This window comes from Tachypleus tridentatus, chromosome 7 (genome assembly GCF_004210375.1).
Source record: "Tachypleus tridentatus isolate NWPU-2018 chromosome 7, ASM421037v1, whole genome shotgun sequence".
NCBI classification, from domain to species: Eukaryota; Metazoa; Arthropoda; class Merostomata; order Xiphosura; family Limulidae; genus Tachypleus; species Tachypleus tridentatus.
In genome coordinates, this window is record NC_134831.1 from 33256997 (window position 1) to 33284682 (window position 27686).

Here is a 27686-nt window from a genome sequence, read left to right on the forward strand (position 1 = left end):
AATCTTTCGCTCCTACATGTCGCTGTAGCACTGCTGCAAGAAGGACACGAGGAATAGAGCTCTGGACACTATCCTGTAAGATCCGGCTGTCCTGAATCGCCATTTTGGACACAGCACAGAGTTGCATTTTATAAGCATGTCATTGTTTGGCCACGAGCTTGTTGCCCACTTCGAGAACCAGCGATCTTCAAGCTTACTTTTATAGACTTTATCACCTGGAGAGCTGCTTGATGGAAAGATAAATATAATATCATAAAAAAAATGAATGCTCAGTAACCAAGAACAAAGAGAAGGCAGAAATTAACCAATCTGTTTGGATCTTATATTGATGTTTTATCGATTGAAGTACGTATCTAATATCTTATTTTATGGCTGCCATGTACGTGAAAAGTATAGTTAGGTGGAAGTGAATACATCAATCATTATGAAACAGTTATCCACCTTACCATTAAGTTTGTATTCGGTAGTGCGGTTTAAAATTATGTAGACCGATACAAAAAAACAAAACAAAAAACGTTTTGCTTCTTTCTTTTCATTGTTAAAATATTAATCTGTGCCAGAAATAAATTCAAACAATTAAGAAATATTGAGGGCTTAAGTTTACAAAGATACGATATTATTGACATATTTTTATTCATTTTTTTATTTTACTTTTTACTCAAACTTTCTTATTGATAAAATTATCTCACTGTAAAATATTTCACTTTTAATGTCAGTCAGAAACGTTTTTGTTTCTTCATAGAACATACTTGAACACTTGCTGTTAAATTTGGCAGTTTACTTTTATATATGAACGACTTTGTGCCGACCTCTAACTTTAAGTAAGGGATCTTCACTGAACAAAATTGTTACAGATTTTGTGTTGGAAAGAATGTTTTTTAACATCGTATGATATATTATTGTGTTACAAGTTACAGGTTTTACAGTAATGAAGATTGTTTTTTTAGAACAGGAAAGACGTTTCTATCACTGTTGCCATCATTTTAAAGTACAGTTGAAAATGATGACACCAGTGATGGAAAAGTCGTTCCTGTTCTAGAAAACAATCTTACTTGCCATAAAACTCGTAACTTGTAATACATAATAACTAAATAAATATTGGCTATTCATTGTATGAGAAAATTGTCTTGTATTTTTAGTATTCTTAATACATTTAATCTCTTATTATGCGTGTATTTAAAAGTGTTTTATTTATATCTTCATGGCGCGTGTATAATAATAATAATAATAATGTTTGGATTATTAACAGATAAAATCTTGTGGTTTTGTTTCGTATCATTCTATTACAGCTATTTTTACTATAGTAATAAAAATCGAGCATTTTAATTGGTTGAATCACACTAAATAGTCCAGTAACAAGACTGTAGTGTACTTGCTTCAATCAGTTTATTATATCTCTGTACTATTTGAGTAAGAATTATGTATTTAACACACACACTGTCTGTATGATTGTACGGAGTGAGTAAATTATGTGATAAAGTCTCTAAATTTTTAATGATCATCGTATGTTTCTCACCGACCACACAGGAGAACCTCTAGATTCACCCAGAACAGACATTGTGTAACTTAAGATCGCCGGTTTCGGCATAACTAGAGTCGACTGGTACTTTCGTGCAGTGGACAGCGTGACTACTGCACGTCCACACTGACGCAAACAGTAATGACCCTACCTGATCCACGTGACCTGCACCGTCCCTACCATCCATCAAACGACCCTCATTACGTCGACGGGTTCGTGAGCTGCGCGCCACTGTTCTTTGAGTGCACTTGTGAAGTGACCTGCCCACCCCCTTTGTTAGTCTCTACAGAATATACATAGATACAGAAACCACCACTTATCTTATGCTTGTAGTGTGATGGGTATTCACATACTGTTTATATTTGATGTACGTATTTAACAATCTATTCAACCGGAGAGTGTTCGTGTTTACCACCAACCGTTCTGTTCATTGTAATATCAACTAAATGAAATCCAGGTAAAAATGATGGTTCTTTTAGAGTTTTTACATAATTTGATAAGATTTATCTTTACAACTTCGTTGTTTATGTGGCTTTAGTGTGTCAATAATTTATAATATTCATTAGCAGAGTTAAATGTTATGTAACCCTACTGTTATAGTTTAAAAATTGCATATTGAACGGAAAAGAACGGTATCAGTATTGTTATTTTCACGTGAAAGAGTACGTACATAAAAAAACGTACATATACCCTGTTTGGGGGGGGATTATGTCGTATCATGTTTGTTATGTAAACACAGAGTTGTAGAAAATTGTCGTGTTTTAAATACAATCTCCATTACGTTTAAAGTAAATTGTTGAAAGTATATAACATTTTTTTTTATTTTCTACTGATGTGACACGTTCTGAAAATAACAGAGATTTTAATATTTGTCATCATCTCGTTATCCTGTGACTACACCATTCTTCAATGTTAATGAAAACAATGACCTTTCAACTCATCGTTAAAAGTTCTTTACCATGGTACACGTTGTCAAAAAAGAAGAAATAAACTCGTTATTTAATTACCAGGTTTTATTTTCATTTTATTTTGCGGACTTTTCGCTGTACACGAACGTATATGGATTGGAATTAAACTCATTATTGTGTTACGCTTTGTCTGTGGAGCAGAACTTGAATAATTCCCGTCATGGTATGGAGCTCGCATGTTCAGTTCCTCTCTTCGGAACTATGCTCAGTGCCGGTTTGGGTATTGTTTCCTGACCCCTTAACGATGTAGCGAAAATGTGGCACAGCTTGAAAACCGCTGTGTGTTTCTGCCAATGTAGTTAATGATGCAATCCAAGAAACGAGGAGACTGTGACGATGAAATTATTGCTGTATGTTAATGTCTCTTGTTATTGCTAAGTTTACCATAATCGACATTAGTATTCTAACTGCTTTCCGAGTACGATAATTGTTATCATTAAGTTGGGGCTGAAATTAGTGACCTCTGACGACAATACATGGAACTTAGAACTGGTAATTAAGTAAAGTTATGCATATTCTTTGAAGTAAATTTAGTCCTATAGTTAACGATAAATGTTCAGACATTTTTATTTTCATTGTAAGACTTTCTTTTCTGAGAAATACAATTGTTGAAATCTGTTTATTTAATACTGGATAAATCTTTATTCAAAAATATTTTACAAAACAGTGTATAATAAATAATATAGGTTTATTTAGAGTAGTAACAGTGTTACAGAACAGTAATCTTTGTACAAATAAATGAACAGATTGTATAATAAATAATATGGGTTTATTTAGAGTAGTAACAGTGCTACAGAACAATAGTCTTTGTATAAATAAATGAACAGAGTGTATAATAAGTAATATGGGTTTATTTGGAGTAGTAATAGTGTTACAGAACAATAATCTTTATTGTGTACAGATAAATGAACAAATTGTAGAATAAGAAGGATTTATTTTACAGCGTTAACAGAACTACGAAACGAAACGTTTTTTTCCTTATAAATAAATATACGCATCACAGTAACAGTAAATTTTATTATATTAATAGTACAATAGTTTTCTTGTGTAAGTTAATATACATATTGTAGGGCATCAATTACTATAATATTAAAAGTATCACAGAACAGCGATTATTTCAGCATACAGATAAATACACGTTTTAAGTAGTAACACAGCTACAGAGCAAATCACCTTTCATTGTAGAGACATAAAAATTGTGGGATGTCATATAGTAACCTCTCTGTGATATGAACATTTCTACAGGATAGTAATTATTTTGATATATACATAGTGTAGAATTGTAATAGATCTTTTTTATTATATTAATATATCATGGCCAGGTGGTTTGGGCGCTTGACTCGTAACCTGAGTGTCGCGGGTTCGAATCCCAGTTACACCGAACATGCTCGCCATTTCAGCCGTGGGGGCATTATAACGTGACGGTCAATCCCATTATTCGTTGATAAAAGAGTAGTCCAAGAGTTGGCGGTGGGTGGTGATGACTAGCTGCCTTTCCTCTAATCTTACACTACTAAATTAGGGACGACTAGCGCAAATAGCCCTCATGTAGCTTTGCTCGAAATTCAAAAACAAATGACATATCACACAACGTTAATTCTGTCGTATATTGGTAGATAGCTTGTAACGTATTATTATTTGTAGAGATTAGTAATGCATCTACTGCATGCATATCGAAAAGATTACTTAAAGCATAATAGCAGATAAGAAGTTTTGTTTTATCTTGTTGTATAGTCACCACAAATAACCCAAAATACTTTAGGTGTTCGGATAACGAAATAAACCTTCATTATCATTTAACAGACTATTTATTTATTTGTTAATTTAGTTTCGCCACCAAAATGCTTTGGTCTGTTGACCTGGTCATGTCAGAACTAGAACTAACTTTATGGCATTTGTGTCTTTTAAATAAACATCAAGTATTCTGGCTGTGACCTTGTAGTTAGCAGTGGTTCGTAAGACCAAGGTCCCAACTGCCATATGCCCATTGGGCACACTTTATCCTTTCAGCCGAGGAAACATTATAAATTATGAGTTAGTCAAAAGTACTCATTTAGGCGGCTAGTACCGCTGAACTGTTTCCTTCTCTCAAGTCAGTAGTTTAAAATTGGATACAGCTGTGCTTATACGTTGGGGTATCTGATCTGTTTGTTGTCAAATGTGTTTACGGACTGTGCTGTTGTTATATTTCATTTCTTTCACGTTGTGGCTTAAAACACTTGCAAGCTATTTATTAAAAGAAAACTTTTTTTTTAAATTTATAACATATGTGTCACTGTATTCACAACAGTAAGCAAATAGTGACATATAATCACGGCGTAAAAGCTGGTTCTATCTCTATACTAAATACCACAAAGTATTCAAAACTGTATAATTGTTGTTATTGTGCGTTATAAGATAGAGAAAAAAATCATAAGTAGACGGTAAACATCTTTATTAGTGTAAAATAATAAGTACATTTTTATTATAACCAGGGGGTTGCTTGGAGTTTTTACGAAACATTTCATGATGTCTGCAGTAAATACGTGTATGACCCCTGTGTCAGGAATATATCATGTCATCCCATAAGTAATGTCCGAAAATTTAGTACAGAAAGTGCATCATAATTTCTGTCTTTGTAGAAGGCTTTAATGACTAAAATATGTAGTATAACGTGTATAAAAGTGTTCAGACAAGTAAAAGAAATTAATCCACTTTTTCAAATCATTAATCAAATAAACCCTTATGAAGATGGATGTGTCTCATGAGCACATTGGGAACATAATGCCTTATGCGTTTAAAAAAGGCAATAGTGCAGCAGAAACTACACGAAACATTAAAGGTGTTTATGGTGCGGAGTCTCTTAATGAAAGAAAATGTCGAAGGTGGTTTCAGAAGTTGAGATCAGGTGACTACAGCTTAAGTGATGCGGCACGTTCAGTTGAGTTTAATGATGACTTGCTGCTGGCTGCACTTGATAAGGATTATGCTCTAGCAGTCGAAGAACTAGCACAGAAGCTTACTTCAACCCATTCAACAGTTTACCGTCATCTACAACAGCTTGGAAAGGCGTCAAAACTTGAAAAATGGGTCCCCCATGATTTCACAGAAGCCAAACTTAGGGCAGGAGTGGACATTTGCACTTCTCTGCACTCTTTTGAACGTAACTCGCCTTTTTTGGACGGGTAGTGACTGGAGATGAAAAATGGATATATTATAAAAATGTTAAGCACATCCCAAAATGGACCTCCACCCTAGGAAAGTCTTGTTTAACATTTCTTGGGATATTGTTGGTGTGGTCCATTTTGAGTTGCTGCCGCACAATGTAACGATTACATCAAATTTTTATTGTCAACGGTTAGAGTGCTTGAATGTTTCACTGAAAGAAAAGAGGCCTGCTTTGATCAATCGTAAAGTTGTTGTGGTACACCAGGATAACGCACGGTCCCATACAACAAAGATCACATCTTCAAAGATTGAAGAGCTAGACTGGGAAAAATTTCCACATCCTCCTTATTCTTCAGACCTTGCTCCATCTGACTATCATCTATTCCGAAGTTTGTAGAAGTATCTTGATGGAAAACAGCTTGGTACACATGAAGATGTTAAAACTACCCTCTCTACATTCTTTTCCTCCAAACCACAAGAATTTTATAGAAGTTGCATTCAGAAACTTGTGAATCGTTGGCAGGAAGTAATTAATAATAATGTAGCATACATTATTGATTAAATAACATTAAAAGCGTTTGAAATCCTTTCTCTTTTTCTGAACCTAAAACCGGACATTACTTAAGGGGATAACCTGATAATTTTGTGATATTCAATATTTCGCCGTACAGCTTCCCCAAATGATATCTTATTAAAGTTTAGCCCCGTGGGAAACTGTTATTAACTTTTATATTCTTAAAAGTAATCCTGTTTAACATGTAAAACTTGAAACTCAACATGTGGTGTTTCATAAAGGTTTATCTTATTTGGAAACTTATGTTAGCTTTAGTTTCGTAAGATTACTCCTGTTTACAATATCAAACGTGAATCACAAGAAGTGATATCTCATAAATGTTGGGTTCTACGGGGAAGTATTGTCAGCTTTAGTTTTGTAAGAATACTCCCATTTAATGTTATAAAACTTTGATTATAACGAATGGTACCCTATAAAAGTATGGTCCTCTAGGAAAATTTTGTTATTCTTAATTTATTAAAAATGTTCGTTTTTAATATAAATAGTTTAACTGGTTTGTTTTTGTTATTCTTAAATACAAATCTACAAGTTCGGAGAAACATTAGCAGTAATGTTTACTGTTAATTCAGTTCATATTTTCTGTGCTAACCAGAATTGAGAAACGTTAGCAGTAATGTTTGCTGTTAATTCAGTTCATATTTTCTGTGCTAACCAGAATTGAGAAACGTTAGCAGTAATGTTTGCTGTTAATTCAGTTCATATTTTCTGTGCTAACCAGAATTGAGAAACGTTAGCAGTAATGTGTCTGTTAATTCAGTACATATTCTTTACTGTGCTAACCAGAACTAAGAAACGTTAGCGTAATGTGTCTGTTAATTCAGTTCATATTCTTTTCTGTGCTAACCAGAACTGAGAAATGTTGCCAGTAATGTGTCTGTCAGTTCAGTTCATATTCTTTACTGTGCTAACCAGAACTGAGAAACTTAAAGCATTAAACGAAAAGTGTCCTATAAATATTTCCTTTTTCGAAGGTAATAGGGTTTCCTGCACTACTGTATTTGTCATTTTTGTTCAACTTATTTAACGAGAAATACATATCACACACACATATTATGTATATTTATTTCATTTATATTACTCTCGACGTTTCTAGCCTTCTTTCGGGAGCGGCATGTATAGTCAGACAAACCAATCGTTGTATACCGTTTCTGATTATGTATGCTTCTTTCGAAAAAACTAGAAGTTGAGATGGTAAGTGAAAAACATTTTTTTTTGTCATGTGATTTCGCTTCTGTTTTTACTGGTTTGAAGTGTAGTAGCAACGTTGTAGAGGTTTGTTATAAAATAGCAATACTACAAAGATATATACTAACAATACTAAAAGGATATATTGTATACTAAGAATACTACAATGATATATAATAGCAGTACTACTACAAGGTTTGCTATAGTAACTCCGCAAGGACATATTAGGCTGTTGCAATAGTACAGGGGTTTGATACAGAGAAGTAAGTAGTGAAAGTAACCATTTTCATTGTAATTAAATGCATCTCTCCTGTTTACTTTATCTATTTATTCATACTTCTATGTGTGTCGTTTCATTATGCAGTTCCGTTTGAATTTTCTGTGTAGCTTTGACTGGGACTCTGTAAATATATATCTAAAGATTCAGAGTGCTGACTAGGGCACTCTAAATATATATTTAAAGTTTTAGTGTGTTTACTAGGAGACTGTACATATATATCTAAAGATTCATAATGCTAACTGGGGCACTGTAAATATATCTAAAGATTCAGTGTGTTTACTAGGGGACTGTAAATATATATCTAAATATTCAGAATGTGATCAGTACTTTAGTTTAAAATAACACAACTCCGTTGCTTACCTGCTATACTCGTGTTTTTTATTCTGTTTCATAAGTGTTGCATTTTCCCGAGCTGGAGATAACCCAAATCATCTGTTGTAAGAGTTGTCTGTAAATGCTGAAATAGTAATTTCTTAAAAACAAAGAACAATCTGAACTGTGTAATTAAACCTAAGGATACACAAGCTGTATGTTACTCTCCATTTCCTGATCTTGAGTTTCAGTTTATTTATATTGTTATCGTTCAACTCATCCTTTCACTCATTGTGTATTTTGATTAACCATAAAATTAACACAGTCGGAAATGAATAATATAAAGACCTGTTTGTGTGTGTGTGTGTGGGGGGATAACTCCTTTTTTATCAACAGTTTTTTGTAATTAGTTTAGGTAGTATAATAAAATATTTGAAGGTTTAAAAATGTTTTTCAAATAATCATATTCTCACTCGAACTGGTCAGTACCAGGACGAAAACGAGTCTGTTGGAATGCCAGATTTTTCCATATTTGTCTTTGTCTTGATCTTTGCACTATGTGCTTTGAGCGCCCCCTGGATTTCGGAGTTGGAATTTACTGTATGTATAGATTTACTTACTTGTGATAATAAGGAAATTTTCTGTTTTGTCTTATCTTTAACAATTCAAAATACGGACTCTTTCGGTATCGCGGTTTTCCATAAATGAAAAATGTACAAGCTTTGTGAACTTGCTTCAGAAGTATGTTGTTTAATTCATTCTTGAGTCCTAGAGGGAGACGATAGCTATTCTCCATCTTTTTTTGGCCCCAGCACGCCACCAGAGTTGTGCAGTGCAGACTGTTTTACGGGAGGGGGAAGGGGAACGACAACACTGCTACCAGAAAGTACAAGTGTTCCCTGACGCACGTCTCAGAACCAGAAGCATCACTCTAAGCGCCAGACACGAATGCTGCTTTGCATGCTGTTCGCGTAGATAGAGGATTAGATGCGTGCAGGGATGCTTGTCTGACGTTCGAGGCCTCATGCTATACACCCTGTATCTTCACTGCCTCAGTGTCTATTGCCTTATTCTCAAAAGTTCCTAAAGACTCCTAAGTACTGACAAAAAACAGCCGCTCGAACTACAACTCAGTTTTGTACTTTAACTGTTCTGTGCTTGCTGGATCAGCAGAAGGAATGGGAAGAGACAGGAAGTGACGTCAAAAAAGTTATTCTTCTGGAAACATTTAGTTCCAAGACAATTTTGTGTTACGTCCGTCGCTATCGTCTGATGTAGCGAAAGTTGATAATATCAGCACAGACAAGATGTAGTCTGAACTGTCAAGAGTTAATTTCGCGGCTGCACTAACCCAGGCTCTGAAACCGCTGTCTGCGGAGAGCGAGCATTTTCATGCTGGCCATATTGCAGCTCTGACCACAGTGATTTCACAGGTAACCACAGGTAACAAACTACTGCCATCCTGCACGACCAGGTCAATCAGTAATCACGTCAGCTACTCGCCTCTGAAGTCTGCCGGATGTCCGGTTACATTTTTCTAAATGTGGTCCAGTCCAGTGAAGAACTAATCTCTATACTAGCCAACGATGGATAGTGTCAATATACACCCCTTTTTCCCGTTACTGTGGGCAAGCAAGTTTGGGCCTCATTTGCTTTGTCCTGCTCCTGCCACTCTCGATTTGTCTAAGACGCCTCCTTTGTCCCCAGGTAAGCCAAAATCATGAACTTCAGTCTACACATTTAGGTGATAACCTCTTTGTTTTGTGTTGTGTGGCTTTGGTGCTCCACTAGTATTAATAATGTCTCTTCCACGTTACTGGATACATGTATTTAACAAATAGTTTGCTTGCTTACATTTCTAGGTATTTCTAATGTTTAGTAGTTTTCTTGTGTTTTGTAGTGTCTATGTCTAAAGTGATTACATTCCTGTTGCCGTACAAATGAGTTTAAATACATACATACATGAAAGAAAGAAATTTATTTTCATTGTAACTTATTTGCTTATGAACATCTACCTTGTATTTACAGGTGTTATGCTACTGCTAAATATAGTAGCGTGTTTACTCTTTTAGGTACATTTTAATTTTAGACAGACAATAAAACACGTTCCATTGACAAACCGTTACGATACAATTTTTCCTGCCAGGTTATACTCGACAAACATTGGAATACCCAGTATTGTTTTCCTTGCTGTCTTGCTAAACATGGTAAAACATGTGAAGCTCCAGTTTTGTTTTCCTTGCTGTCTTGTTGAACATAGTGAAACATGTGAAGGTTCAATTTTTTTATTTTTTTTTGCTATTCTACTGGGCATGGTGAAACATGTGAGTGTCCAGTTTTGTTTTCCTTGCCATCTTAGTAAAACATATGAAGACTCAGTTTTGTTTTCCTTGCTGTCTTGCTGAAACATGTGAAGGTCCAGTTTTGTTTTCCTTGCTGTCTTGTTGAAACAAGTGAAGGTCCAGTTGTTTTTTTGCTGTCTTGTTTGATATGGTGAAACGTGAAGGCCCAATTTTTTATTTTTTTTTGCTATCCTGCTGGGCATGGTGAAACATGTGAAGGCCCAATTTTGTTTTCCTTGCTATCTTGCTGAACATGGTGAAATGTGAATATCCAGTTTGTTTGTTTTTTTGCCATCTTACTAAATATGGTGAAATGTGTGAAGGCCCAATTTTATTTTCCTTGCTGTCTTGTTGAAGCATGTGAAGGTCCAGTTTTGTTTTCCTTGCTGTCTTGCTGGACACAATGAAACTTGAAGGTTCAGTTTTGTTTGTTTTTACTATCCTGCTGGACATGGTGAAACATGTGAAGGTCCAGTTTGGTTTTCCTTGCCATCTTACTGAACATGTGAAGGTCCAGTTTTGTTTTCCTTGCTGTCTTGTTGAAACATGTGAAGGTCCAGTTTTGTTTTCCTTGCTGTCTTGCTGGATACAATGAAACTTGAAGGTCCAGTTTTGTTTGTTTTTACTATCCTACTGGACATGGTGAAACATGTGAAGGTCCAGTTTGGTTTTCCTTGCCATCTTACTGAACATGGTGAAACATTTGAAGGTCCAGTTTTGTTTTCCTAGCAAGACAGCAATTTTTAATTCTGATATTCTGTAGTAAAATAAGGGTTAGAAGTAGGATGTTATAAATTGTTAATGGAAAAAGCATATTTAGTGTGTTTAATTGATTGACGAAGCTCAAAGTTATTACATGATAAGACTTGATATGTACTCATGTTTTGACTTTCAGTAAGAGACATGCTCTCAAATATTTAACCTATGTCTTTTAAATATTAGTCAAAATAATTAATACTAGACACTATCTAAATATGTTCTGTCCCTTGACAACCTGTGTTGACCTTAGGAATATTATCCTCATTCTGTATAAAACTCACCAGTATTTTTATAAAAATGATTTTTTCTCGCACTTCTTCGCATAATTATATATACATAGAGAGTGCAGTAAATGAAAGAGTGTAAAGTATGCGTGTATATGAATTTTTCGTGAAGATAAAGTTTCTGTTAAACTATTTCATATATGTATATATGTGTACTTTGTGTGCGTATCTTTACTGTTAGAAAATGACCGTATAAATATCTACTTGCAATATACTTTCCATAAAATTATGGGTTTAGCATGCATTTTGATGTATACATACTTGTTTTCGTGTTTGTTTGTTTTTGTAAGTGATATCTTGTATGATAAGTGGCGGCCCATGTTTAAAGGAAGCACCATCTTCGTGCCCAAAAAACGATCACTCTGTCCTAAAAGAAGTTCCCTGTCGAGAAATTTCGCTTCTGCTAGCAGAAATGCAAAAGTGTCTCATTTATCTCTCGATTTATGATCACAGTTTGCAATTCATACACGTTGGCATGAGAAATAGAAGCAGTGAGGGCTTCATTGTCATTCAGTCGTCCCTGTTCTTTAAATCAGCCATGTATTGGCTCTGAGGTATGAAACCGGCAGCCTGGGGGGTCTTCATGTTCAATATATTTGTACATAGGCGACCGAGAAAGGCTTCAGATAGGAACGGTGTTTTAGTGGGTTCTGGTAAACATTTTATCTACAGCTGTTTCATGCTACCGGAGAATTTTGATTCCCGTTCTTCTGGAAGAAGACGCAGTTTTAGTAGCACTTCTGTCTGTTATATTCTTTTTTCTGTTACTGAAATCAGCTTGTCACTATTCCGTGGTTATCTGATTTTTTTAAACCTATTTATTTTTAAATATTTTTCATTGTCTCTAGTTATCCATTAGAATATTTTTTAATTCGTTCTTCATCTTTTTGCATCGATTTAATAAATATCTGTGTTTACTAAATTATAAGATTTGTCTTTCCTTAATTATACTGATATAGCTCGTTTTTCTCCATCAGTCTATCTATATATATCTGTTCCTATCTTTTGTCTGTTTTCAGCCGTCTAAAGTTTTCTTCATATCGGTTACTTTCTCTTCTGTTTTTACACTCATATCGCTGATTTTCTGTCATTTATACATCTGTATTATTTGTTGTTTTTTCTTCAAACATTGCTCCAATCATCCTTCCATCGTATTAGCTAGCCGTATGGTTTTTTGTCCTGGGAAGCTTTTTTTGTTGATTTTAATCATTTTTTAACCTGTTGCAATCAAATTAGTTGTCTGCTTCTCTTCTCGTCCATCGTATTGGTTTTTCAGATGTCTCTGCCACCCATTTTAGTTATCTCTGTTTATCGCTGTATGGTATACATATATTTTGCAATTATATACTATCTCTTCTTTTATTTAACTGAAATATCTATTTCTGTATTTGTCTTTCTGAAATATTACTTTCAGGATCGCTCTTTGATTTCCACGATACGTGTCATTTGTTTATCCAAGTGTTTAACCTTTCATTTAATCCAGCTATTTTGTGTGACTGTCTGTTTACATCATTTTCAGCTGTCATAAATTATAAATGGCTTTTAATTTCCTCCCAGTACATCTTCAGCTGCTATCCGTGACTGTATTTTTCAGACAGTCCTATCTATTTACATCAGTTGATCCTATTTCTGTACTTCACTGGCCCTTGTTGTTTACTTCAGATGCCCCTGTTTGCTTACCTAACGTTTGTCCCTGCGTGTTACCTCAAATGTCCCAATTTGTTTACTTGACCTGTCTATTAACTGAACGTATTGTTTCAAACTACTTAGCTGTTTTTCTCCATTTTTCTTTTCCAAAATATATATCTATATATATTTAAATTGTCATAGTTATGTTTGTTACATAGATACTGTTTGAAGTGTGAGCTTCTCGTGTTACAGGAACTCCTTTATTCAACACAAATCCCATCTTCATACACGTCAGTTCAAGATGCTTAAAACTCGCTATTAATAAATGTCGTACAATTACATTTCTAAATGCAGTATTACTACTTAGTTCAAGATGCTAAACCATTCACCAGTGTTTATTTAGTTGCTTAAAAACAAAAACACCAGTTGTTGGTGTCATAGCTACTGCTCATGTTGACAGCCATCCTTAAATCTGAAAACGAAAGTAAAACCTTTGCCGATTTAATTATCATATCTCTAGGTGGAGTAAACTGTGTTCAGCAGTATATCGTGGCTCGGACCTTCAACCTTCCAACCTTATAGGAACATTACAAGGCTACGTTGGTTATAGAGACTGTAAACCCTGAATTGAATGAGTACTAGTAAGAAAAATATTTTATTAATTGCTTCGCTTTCCCGAATATCTGTTTTGATTGGTCCGTAACTGCATTCGTTTGACTCATCAAACTGGCTCTCTTATCTGATATAGTTAACCCTTAAGTACTATACAAACAAATTAATTTGGAATTTCTATAATCCCATCAAAATCACACTAGTAGCTAAAGGTTACAATTTTGTTCATGCTGATACAGTTACATTTTGAGGTACGTTTATTTTATAAGGAAAACTGAAACATACTCTGGCAAATGTGTAGGAAGAGTTAAAAATACCATGAATAAGTGTGTAGGAAGAAATGAAGTACACCCCAGGGAAGTAGGTAAGAAGAAGTGAATTACACTATGGGGAAGTGTGTAAGAAAATTGAAGTACATCCGAGGGAAGTGCGTAAGAATAATTGATGTACACCCTGGGGAAATGTATAAGGAAATTGAAGTCCATCCTGGGAAAGTATGTAAGAAACTTGAAGTACATCATGGCGAAGCGTATAGTCCTTGTTATTGTTTGTTTGTTTTCACTTGTAATTAGGAGTTCGATAGATTGCAGCAAAAACTACTTTATCTGTATATTATAAACGTATTACAGTTTTCGTGTATACGCTTCGACTACACGGTCTTCCGTAGAAAAATTAACAATATTCATTTCCATGACAGACTGTGCAACTCCAAGTCTTTTCACAAAAGCTGATTGAACGGATTTATGATTGGGCCGTTAGATTAGGAAATTATGCGTATAACAAACCACAACAGTTTATGGCATGAACCTCATCAGACTCATAATGCGGGGTATATTTTTTTTTTACCCCACCTCTTCGTGACTCAGCGATGTATTGTTTGACATAAAGTTATAAGTTTACTTTAGATGTCAATGTTATATGTAAGAGCAAAAACTAAAGTGTTGTTGTGTCTTTTCTTCGCAACTATTGATACTCTTTCAAAGCGCACTTCTGTGCCTTTACTAACGTACCGTGTTTCTCCGATAATAAGACCTACCCATAAAATAAGACCTAGTGTGATTTTTGGGGATAGTTTTAATATAAGCCCTACCCTTAAAATAAGCCCCAGTTAAGAGTGGCAGGAAGAGGAAAGAAATAAAAAAAATTAATTTATTAATTAGTTTAATAGTTAGTTAATTAGTTTGTTTAAGTATTAATCAGTTAGTTTAATAGTTTAATAATAGTTTATTTTAAATGGTTAGTTTAATAGTTTTACTTTGTAACTTCATTTTTTTAATATATCAAAATAAGACATCCCCCGAAAATAAGCCCTAGTGTCATATTTTGGAGTGAAAATTAATATAAGCCCTGTCTTATTTTCGGAGAAACACGGTAATAATCACGTTGTCTTAAAAATAAACATAACTGAGGAAGTTTGGTTATAATAAATTTCTTGTGAAATTGTGTTTTGTTGTTAGATAGATTATAATGTTAGAACAAACTGCCCTGTGAGTCAACGCTAAGCTTCCAGACTTGTAATGTTAAATCCGAGATTTGATTCTTCGCGGTCTGTTTAACCTGTTGTTATCCACATAACTGTTCTGATTAAATTTTCTAAGTAATAATGTCACAACTAATTAAGTCTCTTTAAATCTGTTGTTATCCATATAACTGTTCTGATTAATATTTGTAAGTAATAATGTCACAACTAATTAAGTCTCTTTAAATCTGTTGTTATCCACATAACTGTTCTGATTAAATTTTGTAAGTAATAATGTCACAACTAATTAAGTCTGTTTAAATCTGTTGCTATCCACATAACTGTTCTGATTAAATTTTGTAAGTAATAAAGTCACAAGTAATTAAGTCTCTTTAAATCTGTTGTTATTCACATAACTGTTCTGATTAAATTTTGTAAGTAATAATGTCACAACTAATTAAGTCTCGTTAAATCTGTTGTTATCCGCATAACTGTTCTGATTAAATTTTGTAAGTAATAATGTCACAACTAATTAAGTCTATTTAAATCTGTTGTTATCCACATAACTGTTCTGATTAAATTTTGTAAGTAATAATGTCACAAGTAATTAAGTCTCTTTAAATCTGTTGTTATCCACATAACTGTTCTGATTAAATTTTGTAAGTAATAATGTCACAACTAATTAAGTCTCTTTAAATCTGTTGTGATCCACGTGAATATATTGATTAAACCTGCTTCCAGGTGTTTTAGTGTTTATACAGTATTAAAAGTTGTTGTGGTTGAACGTTGAATCTGTACATGAATGTGGTAATTGTCTGTGGTTATTAATGAATTTGGTGTGTTCCTGATAGTATGTTCTAAACTTTGATACGTTTCCTGTTACGTATCTTGCTGAGTTGTTTGTTCTTGTCATCGTACTGAATGTGGTGTCACTCATACAACTACTATTATTACAGTTCAAGATCGTTGTAACAGTTACTCCTTAGCTAATATGTATTCTAAAGGCGTCTGGAATGAGTATTAAAACTTTAATTAAAATAAAATACAGGCAACGTTTCGACCCTGTTAGGTCATCTTTAGGTTAACAAAGACAGTTTGAAATTGTTTTTGAGAAAACACCTACGCACATTTTTTGAACACTACAAATCGAATAAACACAACATAACCATATAAAAGACGAACGTATTAAATAGGGAAACAAATACAAACAAACACAAAGTCAAAGAAGTCTTAGACAATAAATCAAACCAAAATTGAACCAGTATAAAGGAACGCATTTATATTTATACTAATTAATAATCTAACATTTAACTGCAACGCCTCCCATAGTATTATACCCACTTACATTCAACGCCTCCCACAGTATTATACCCACTTAAATTCTCGTCCCTAAGACATGTGCTCGACAACGGTCAGTTTCAAACTGTATTTGTTAACTTGAAGATGACCCATGAAGGTAGAAACGGTACTCTGTACTTTATTTTAATTAAAGTTTTACTACCCATATCAGCCATATTTAGAATACATATTTACATCAAGTTGGTTTCTGGTCATCATGCGTTACTCCTTCGATCATTCATAAAGGGACTGATCTAATGACACTGTGTATATCGGGTTATACTTGTCCGTTGTTGTTGTCACCCTAGTGTATACTTTCTTCCAGCTTCGTATCTATTAGCAGTGCGTTCTTGTTGGCTAGTAAGTGTGCATGGAAATTCTAATTCTCAGTGTGTGTATATATACATATGTTCTTTTATAATATACGAGTAGAGATGTAGGAACAACATATAGACTGTCGAAAACGTCCTTAGCAATGTTGTATAGGTATAGGAGCCTAGTGTTTACATCCTTTTAACACTTTTATACTTATCTGTTTTATAAATGTAGAAGTCAAGTGCTTACATCCTTTTAACACTTTTATACTTATCTGTTTTATAGATATAGAAGTCTAGTATTTACGTCCTTTTAATGTATTCATACATATGTGTGTAATTCAACTTAGGGAATGCAATCATCATACCCCTTCCCCCCTCATGCCTAAGCGCATGGAGAATGGTCACAACTTCGTTAGCTTTCGATGAGAGTGACTTTTTAAGAAGACACACACGTTCTGTTCTCCATCCACTGGTACTGGTCTTGTTATATGAATTCCTAAAAGCATGTGTGCTTTGGCGGCACCTACGTATCGGTAACCTAAAGCCACGCGGTCAGCCTTTCGACGGCATATAGAAAGAACAGAGAACACTCCTCTACCTACACGCACAATACTTAAGTTTGTGTGTGTGTGGATGCAAGTGTACGTATATATATATTAGTACGTATGGAGGAACCCAGTAAACGTTCTCCGTAAAGACATTACTAGATTGCGTGGATTCATCAGAAACTGTTTTTTTGTTTTTTGAAATTTTGCGCAAAGGGCTATCTGCGCTAGCCGTCTTTAATTTATCAGTGTACGACAAGAGGGTAGGCTACTCTTTTACCAACGAATAGTTGTATTGACCGTTACGTTATAACGCCCCCACGGCTGAAAGGGCGAGCATGTTTGGTGCGACAAGGATTCGAATACGCGACCCTCAGATTATGAGTCGATCGCCCTAACCACCTGGCCATGCCGGGCCCGTTAGTGACTGAAGTAAAGTTTTTGAACGAGTAATAACTTTTAACATAATCCTAAAAACGTCTTATTGTTGAACAGGTGAATAGAAGTAAGAAATTCTACTGTATTATGATATCCCTCATTATTGTTTGTCTTTTTATAATGATTACTCAATTGTGCTTTGTGCTTTTATGTTATATATTTTTGTGCATTCTCCCGTAAAAATATAACGAGTTATAATTGGAAAAATTAGAATTTCTCGTTAAACTGAAATAGTTTTCTTTATCAGTTACAGTACACCTAGTTGTACCTTGTCTGTTTTTAATAAGTTTTTGAAATTAAAAAATATTGTGTAGAAAATACTTCTGACAAAATATTTTGTGAGATAAATTGCTCACTGATTCATTTCAGCCATTCGTCACTTTTTTAGGGTCTTTTGTGTGCTTCAACATTCCATAGTGTTTTGTATTACTTTTTGTAGACATGTTAGTATATTACGAAACACAGTCTCCTCGGTGTGGATTCCTGTTCGTGGTGAGGGGACCTCCCAGGGAAGGTTCTGTTCTGTCTGGTTACCTTCTCTGGGATCTAAACATCTACCCACGTGTTTGCCCTGCGTGGCGACCTGTGAAGGAGAGGAGAGGATCCTGGCGGTTGAGGGGTCCAACCCTAACACACCACTTTGGCCTTGAATTCCTGTAGAGGGTGGCCTTTGGGTGGCTCCCCTTGGGTCAATCGGTTGGTCCACTTGGGCTAGAGTCAACCAAGTACCAGTGTTGGAAGTTCTCAACGGGTGTTGTGGACATTGTGCCTGATGCTGGTGTTTGGGTATAGTGCTCACGAAACCCTCGCATTGCTGCAGTCTTTGTTTGATGTTGTAGTGAGTCCCCTCTTAGGGCTCCATGGTGGGTGGGGTCAGTGGGTACCGAAATTCTTTCCTTTTTCCTATGGATCCTTCTTCAAAAAATTTAAATAAAATTGTGAAAAAACAGTCACTGGGTAAGCGACCACCGCTTGAAGACTCTGAGCAGCAATCTTCAACATCTGTAACACACGTACCTCATTTTCTTATATTACATTCTCTTTCGGAAAAACCTTTAGGGCAATTGTCCCCCTTTTTTATTCAGAAGGGAATAGAGGGACTAGCTGGCTCTCCAAAGTCAGTAAAGAAACTTTGATCTGGAGACACATTGGTTGAAACATCCACATCCCAACATAGTGAACTCCTCTTGAATTCAAAGGCAATTGGAGATATGCCTATTGAGGTTACACCTCATGCTACTTTGAATTCATCACGAGGAGTTATTGTTGAGAGGGATTTGAAGAACATCCCCGAGTCAGAGATTCTCGCTGGTCTCTCCACTCAAGGAGTTTCTGCAGTGAGGCGCATCTCCACTCGCAAAGATGGAGTTACACTGCCAACAGATACCCTCGTTTTGACATTTATTTCATCACGTGCACCTGCCACCATCAAGGCAGGTTATGTCATTTGCAGGGTTCGGCCATACATTCCAAACCCTCTCCAAAGTTTCCAATGTCAGATATTCGGCCACTCAAAGACATCATGTTGTGGTTCCCTGACATGTTCTCGTTGTGGGGCAAGGACCACGATGCATATGAATGTGACATGGTCCCACATTGCATCAATTGCAATGGTTCTCACCCCCTCTTACTTTCATTCTTGCCCAAAATTGTTGGAGGAAAAAAGAGGTGCAGCGTTTGAAAACGATACATAACATCAGTTATCCTGAAGCTTGGAAATTGCTGCCCACCACTCCATCTCGGACATATGCTGCTGCACTTCATTCCACAACTACAGTGGGAGTGCAGACAGATCTCTCTGTGCCTCCAAGAGAATCGTTTTCAAAACAACTGAAAGGCCTTTTGACCTCCGAGGTTAAAAAGGTTGATGAATCGACTTCCACACCCATACGTTCCAACAAACCTCAAGATCCACGTCCTTCAGTTTCAAATACAGGCATTTCTTCTGATACATCTTTTTCTCCCACCCCAAGTAGCAAAACAATCATTCGTTCACGTCCTGAATCACTGGAATCCCCTTCCAATGACAAAGATCTGCCCACTCGACCCAGGGCAGGATCCATGGAGGTTGATAGACCTCCTCCGACTAAGGACAGTAAGGAAGAAAGACGTGGTCGTAAACCGAAGGGTTCTCCAGCCACTTCACCTACCCGTTCTTAAAAATGACCACCTTGATACAATGGAACTGTCGATGTTTACGTTCTGATCTGGATGATATCAAAACACTGATTGCTTCCTACCATCCTGTTTGTCTTTCCCTACAAGAAACATTTCTCAAACCTGCTGATACAGTCACCATTTGGCAGTTTTCTCTGTACAGAAATGACAGGCTGTGTGATGGACGAGTACATAGAGGGGTGGCACAATTGGTAGAACAGCATGTGCCTACCCTGTCTTTGTCACTCAACACACCCTTGGAGGCCGTAGCCATTCGTGTTTCCTTGGGTCATACCATCACTGTTTGTTCTCTCTACCTGTCCCCTGGAGAGACATATGAGCTATCAGAGCTTGATGCTCTCATTGAACAGTTGCCGTCTCCTTTTCTAATCCTGGGGGATTTTAATGGACATCATCCACTCTGGGGAAGTGCTGTTATTGATAGGAGGGGTCGATCTGTAGAGCGTATGCTCTCTGATCACAATCTTTCTCTTTTCAATACTGGTTCTTCCACTTATTTTCATGCACCTAGTCAGTCCTTTACCGCTATTGATCTCTCGGTTTGCTCCCCTTCATTATTCTCCCATTTTTCATGGAGGGTTGACAGTAATCCACTAGGCAGTGATCATTTTCCTATCCTTTTGAAAGAGACTGGCCGTGGTCGATGCCACCCTACCCGCATGTCCCAGTGGAAGCTGGATCAGGCAGACTGGTCCACTTTGACTGCTCTCGCAGAACTTGATCCTGCCATCGTAAATAAGCCATCAATGGACGACTGTGTGGCAGCGGTAACTGGCTGTATTATACAAGCAGCTGCTCAGTGTATTCCTAAAACCTCGACACGTTTTCCACGATATCCTCGTCCTTGGTGGAATCCTGCTTGCCACTTAGCACGGAAGGCTCAAAAACGGGCCTGGGATACTTTTCGTAGATATCCCACACTTTCAAACCGTGTCGCTTTCCAACGGGCCTGTGCACATGCTAGGTGGGTAAGACGTCAAAGCCAGAAGGAATCTTGGATTACGTTCACAACTAGCATATCTTCTACCACCAGTTCCAAGATCATATGGGACAGGATTCGAAAGGTTAATGGGCACTACAATTCTGTCCCCCTCTCGATCTTACTCTCTGATGGTCAGGAGGTGGCTGATGTCTGGAGCATTGCTGATACTCTTGGTGAAAACTTTTGCCGGGTATCTAGCACTTCTGCTTGTTTCTCCACCTTCTTGGCCATCAAGACTCGGGCAGAGCGTTCACCTCTTTTCTTTCGAACTGACTGTTTCTTTGACTATAATTGTCTCTTTACACTCTTGGAACTGAAAATGGCCCTTCATCGGTCTGCCAGTACATCTGTTGGACCTGATGATGTACACTATGACATGCTGCACCATCTATCTCCTGCTTCTCTTGATGTCCTTCTGATTGTCTTTAACCGGATCTGGCATGAGAATGTTTTTCCTGATGCCTGGCGCCAGGCTATTATTTTACCTTTCTCTAAGCCAGGGAAAGATCCCAATATTCCTTCAAATTACCGTCCAATTGCTTTGACGAGCTGTCTCTGTAAGACCTGAGAAAGGATGGTTAATGCTCGTCTTGTTTGGTTCCTTGAATCAAACAACCTCCTCTCGCCCATCCAGTGTGGGTTCCGACGACAGCACTCCACCACAGACCACCCAATTCGTCTTGAAACATCTATCAGAGAAGCCTTTCTCAAACGCCAACATTTTGTATCAATATTCTTTGACATTGAGAAAGCTTACGACACAACATGGAGGTATGGCGTTTTACGAGACCTCCATACATATGGGTTACGTGGCCATTTACCCATGTTTATTAAATTTTTTTTAATGGACAGGAGATTCCAAGTTCGTGTGGGTTCGACACTTTCCCGTTCTTTTGTATAGGAACTTGGGGTCCCTCAAGGATGTGTTTTGAGTGTCACACTTTTCAGTATAAAGATAAATGCCATCACTGAACAACTCCCTCTTACTGTTGCAAACGGGCTCAATGTTGACGACTTTCACATCTCATGTCAGTCGTCGAACATGAGATATATTGAGCGGCAACTACAAACTGCCCTCAATCGTGTACTGAAGTGGACTATGGCGAACGGCTTTAACTTCTCTCACTCTAAAACCGTATGCATGCACTTTTGCCGTCAATGGGGTATCCACCCTGATCCTGAACTTCATATTGGTGAAGTTTTGCTGCCAGTGGTCCCGGAGACCAAGTTCTTGGGGCTTATCTTTGATCGTAAACTGACCTTTATACCATACTTAAAGCAGCTTTGGATCAAATGCACAAGAGCACTGAACATCCTCCATGTCCTCTCCTCTACTAGTTGGGGAGCAGATCGATGTTCGATGTTAAAGGTATATCATGCTCTTATTCGATCAAAACTCGACTATGGATCAATGGTCTATGGCTCTGCAAGACCATCGGCCTTAAAGATGCTGGACCCCATTCATCACCAAGGACTTCGACTCTGCACTGGGGCTTTCCGTACCTCTCTAGTTCAAAGCTTATATGTTGAATCTCATGAACCTTCTCTGCACCTTCGCCGTTTGCAACTATCTTTACAATATACTTCGAAACTTCGTTCCTCAACAAAGCATCCCACTTGGGGCTGCGTTTTCCTTTTTCGCTGGGCCATACTTTTCAGAAGAGACGATCTGTCATTGCTCCGTTTGGCCTTCGCATGCGGGCGCAATTGGATGAATTGGGTCTGTCCTTAGATAACATTGCAGATTCCACAGGTCAGCCCATTCCACCATGGCTTATTACAGCCCCCAAATGTGACCTTTCTTTCAGTCATCTAAAAAAGGCAGATACTCCAGATTGGAAGTACCGTCTTTTATTTAATGAACATCTTTCGAACAATCATTCAGTTCCCATTTATACAGATGGTTCCAAATCAGGTAATTCAGTGGGCTCTGCTATGGTTTGCTGTGGTTCAGTGGTTGCTCACAGAATCCCCTCTACAGCTTCTGTGTTCACTGCTGAACTGTATGCCATATCTCTTGCCCTAGATCATATTGCATCTGAGCAGTACTCTAACTGCACTATTTATACTGATTCGCTTAGTTCTATACTGGCTCTGGAATCGCTTCACGTTGGCTCACATCCTGTTCTTGCTGATATTCAAATCCGACTGGACCATTTCTCATTAACAGCTACTTCTGTCCAGTTTTTCTGGATACCAGGCCATGTTGGTATTCGCGGGAACGAGCTTGCAGACACGGCAGCTAAATCTATCTGCTCCGGCACTATCACCACTGTGCCTATTCCATACATGGACTATGGTCCTGTATTCAAGGTTCGGCTCCGTGCCAGCTGGCAGTCCACTTGGAGTGAACAACGCAACAACAAGCTTTTTCAAATCAAACCCTATGTTGGACTTTGGCCGTCTAGCTTCCGTAAAGTTCGGAAGGAGGAAGTTGTTCTAACTAGACTACGCATTGGTCACCGTTTTTTAACTCATCGTTTTCTTTTATCTGGAACTGATGCACCAATGTGTAATTTGTGTGACACTCAAATCACTATCAGCCACGTTTTACTTTCTTGCCATCGTTACAATTCTCATCGACGGCAATATTTTAAACATATTTTTTCCCAGGGTCTATCTGTAACATTGGACAGTGTTATTGGTGATGGTGACAGTGTCCACCTTGATAACGTTTTTAATTTTTTAATGGCCAATAATCTTTTTCATCTCATTTAAGTGTTGCATATTTCTTCATTACACCTTTTTAATTGTGGTTCCTTTTTTACAGTTTTATTTTCTCTCGTTCAATTTGACATTGTAAAATGGCCAGAACATTAAATAGCTCGACACCAGGACTGGAAAGGCCAACTTCAGGTGACTAACGCTGCTGTTTGAACTATCCGTTTGAACTTCTCGTTAGTCATCCTGGCGAGTTGTTATTACACTTTTGCTGCATGTCATTTCACACTTTAACTACTTTACCTTTTAGTACTGACCATAATGACACATAACCCGGAACCAGGACTGGAAAGACCAACTTCAGGTGACTAACGCTGATGTTTGAACTATCCATTTGAACTACCCATTAGTCGTCCTGGCAAGTTGTTATTACAATTTTGCTGCATGTCTTTTCACACTTTTATTACTTGACCTTTTGGTACTGGCCATAATGACACAACCCAGAACCAGGACTGGAAAGACCAACTTCAGGTGACTGATGGTGATTCTTGTACTTACCTGTTAGTCTTCCTGGCGGGTTATGATCATTACCATTCTGCTGCAGGTAATCCTTTACAACTTTGTAGACTGGATGTCAATATTGTTTTTTACGCCATTTTCTGTTTTAATTGCTGTTTTGTTTTACCTTCATTTACTTTTACAAATTTTACTCCATTTATTTGACCTTTATCTTTTTACTGGACATTTGGCTACTCATTATTACGATTTTGCTATGTCTCTTTTAAACCTTTTATTCTTTTACATTTTGATAATGGCTGCTATGACACATAACCTGGAACCAGGACTGGAAAGGCCAACTTTAGGTGACTGACGGTGGTTCTTGAACTTACCTGTTAGTCTTCCTGGCAGGTTATGTTCTTTACCATTTTGCTAGAGTAAGTACTTTACAACTTTTACTGTGCTTTCTCTCTTAACGTTGTAGACTAGGTGTCAACATTGGTTTTATACTTTTTTGTTTTACCTTCATTTCCTTTTATGTATTTTACTACATTTACTTTATTTTTACCTTTCTACCGGATGTTTGGCGCAGATAGACTAGCTGCTTTGTGCCATTAAACACTAAATCAATCAATCAACAGGAAACACAGTATTTGTTGATATACGGTGGGCTCAGCAGATAGTTCGATGTGGCTTTGTAATAAGAAAACACATACACACATGGTTGATATGAAAACAACACGGATTTCGTGATGTGGCTTTACCTGTCGATGATCAGGATGATCGGATAGTTCCGATTTTCATAAAACATGTTTGTTTTAATATCCGCCTGGCGATTTGTTGAAATATTTTAATTTCTTCTTTTTTAAATCACCTAAGATTTAAAATTATCATTGCTGCTGCTTTAATTGTTTGCTCACGTATGTATTTTATATTTTGCATGTGAAGTATATCGTTGCAAAAAGATAAGCTTATAGCAAAATTGTGACGTGTAATCACAATGCAAATAGTGTAACTTATAATTTTTCTCACTCTCTAGTGGACACAATGATCAAGAAGGAGCCACATTGCTCTTAGTTTTATAAAGGTAAATATAGCTTTAAACATTACACAGTTTCTCGTGCATTTCTTCTTGCTGATATTCAATATATGTTTAAAACGTGTTAGATATTGCAGTCAGTATATGTTAAAAACGTTGAGTCAGTTTTTATGTTCAATATGTATTCCAAACGTTACAAAAATGAGTACTGTCAGTATGTGTTTAAAACATTTCATCTTGTATCTCCCCTTCTCCGAGGGTTTGTTTCTATACAGTTCACAACAGTGGAGTTTGTAAGGTTGAATGTTTATTTTTTTTTATGTTTCTACGTATTCATACCTGATCTTTATAACTAATCACATACAGTTCTGTACTCTTTTGTATCAGCAGGTCAACATGAGAATAGACAGACTAAAGACACATTTACTAATTGTCAGGTCCAGCTACCACTTCTTATACTAAAACAATCTTTACAGAATCAGAGTAGAGAGAATGTAGATCTAATTCACTCATTGTCAGATCCAGCTACCCCTTCTTATAGTAAAATAGCTTTTACTGAAATACAACCAACTTCTTTACTTAAAAAAAAGTTACGTCTGTTCTTAATTGAGGAAATAAGTATTGAAACTAGAATTGTATTATGATTGTTTTTTAAAACATTTGACTCTTTCATTGGTATTACCGATGAAAAATACCGTAATGTTTACAGTATGCACAGCCAGTTTAAAAGAAAAAATCGCCTGGTACTGGCTGGTTCTTTTAATAAAATATCCCCATCACGGGCATGTGAGAATTGATTGCTATGTTGATTTCCTTCTTTCCATTTTGGATTATCTTGACTCTCCAAATGGCCCGGGAAGTCTGGTCATTGCTATCAACGCAGAGCAGGCAGTCTTTGATCTTAAGGAAGCCTAAACTCACGGGGCCTAAAGGATGGGAGATGGTCGGTTTATGGCAGGTGGGTGACAGCCATCGATCTAGAGCGAGGACTAACATCCTTTTGTTGTTCTTCTTGTTGTTGGTGGTATAAGGACTGATTAATAATTCAATCTTGGGACGCATAGACGATCTAAAATTTGCTTATTAGGTCATTATTTTGCAACGTAAAAGATATTCCCGAGATTAGACTGATGAGTTAAAGTGATTCAACTTCAGGAAGTTTTATTTAAAAAATTATTCACGATGTATTATCTTTAACCTATATTAAACTTGAATATGTAACATTTTTCTTATGGCTTTGTAGAGATATTATGGACTTTGAAAAGTGTAATTCAGTTTTTAAAACAAATATGTTTATGCGAACAACGTGTCTGTATTTAGGCTAAAGTTAATATGTATGTTGTCGTTTATGCTGAGATTATTTCAGTTTAAAACCATATATTTTTATGTAATGTGGGAAGAAGTCTCAGTTTTAACTGCACAGAGAGCTATAAGACAAAGTTCAGTGGTGTGTCAACACGGGCGGAATTTTTAGTATTTCTGTGTTTAGTGCACGACTGATCTTCTTCCACAGAGATTTTTCTCATTCTTTTCCGAAGTATAAGATATGGATAGAAGATTTTCAAACGCTATAGAACCAGAGGGCACATCATGTCAGAAGAAAACCTTTAATATTCACTGTGAAAGAAAAAGAATTGAAACAATCCGTAGCAACACCATCATACACAGCATATGAAAGCTATGGCTAGGAGAGAAAACTTTCCGACCCCTAAAGAATATCAGAATGCTAGGCATGTGCCCTAGTACGCGAATAAGATACTGTATGTGATCTTGGAAGCTAGCATCCACGTTTAGGAAAGGTTAGTGGAAAGTTTGTCAAAATGTGTATGATCATAGACATCATATTAAGCACGATTGACCCTGGAGAAGAAAAGCACTGACCTAAAACACAGTTTACCAACTTTAGTGTGAGAATAGATTTATTGAAAACTATACAAATCCAGATATTTTTACTTTAACTTACAGATATTTAGATGAGTAAATTAGTATAAATAATCCTGAAATATATAATATTATTATTAACATTATTTATCCAGCAGAATAAGAAATTGAAAATACTTCAATATCTAATACAGAAATACGTTATTTAGATTTATAAATTGGAATAATCGATAAGGCTTGTTTAAAGCATGATAGTCACAGTAGACTTAATAAATGGGTGTTGGTTAGGACCTACACTAGTTTCTTTAGATAACTGGATGAGACTCTTCATACTTGTATAATTCATTTGCTGGGCTATCGATTAGTGCCTTTCTACCATAATGGGGGCTGGAATGTCAACTTAAAGAGGTACGTTTTTAGTACCTTAATTTTCAATAAAGTTTTTCTTCTTCTTTACTTTGAAAAGCAGTCATCTTCCCACAACTGTCTGCAGGGAATGAAAGGTGAAATAAATGTGGGACGTTGTGGGCTTAAGCACTCACATCTCGCTCTCCTAATTTCTATTTCAATATCTATTGCTATTGTTTTATTTTATTTCTTTACGTGAGACTGGCGAATGGAGGTTAAGACTGATAGACAGTGTACCCCTACCGCAATGTGAGTCCTATTTCCGCAGTCACCGCCAAAACCTAGGGTACATTTTATATTCCACATTATAGCTTGCACCCTTGGATCTTTT

General features: G+C 36.6%; 1 protein-coding gene across 12 annotated transcripts in view; it reads left to right on the forward strand.

The window, feature by feature from the left end:
• Positions 1 to 27686, forward strand: part of LOC143255390 (uncharacterized) — a 187450-nt gene that overhangs the window by 138726 nt on the left and 21038 nt on the right. Inside the window, exon 2 of one of the 12 annotated variants that reach the window (XM_076510981.1) lies at positions 25067 to 25114. The exons of 10 other annotated variants lie outside the window; for them this stretch is intronic. Coding sequence is in view for 1 of the 2 variants with exons in the window: in XM_076510980.1 (XP_076367095.1) it covers positions 13631 to 13640 (10 nt within the window). In the remaining variant the exon portion in view is untranslated. Of the gene's footprint in view, positions 1 to 13615; positions 13641 to 25066; positions 25115 to 27686 lie in introns of those variants that run through there. One more of the 12 variants, XM_076510980.1, reaches the window with a different exon arrangement.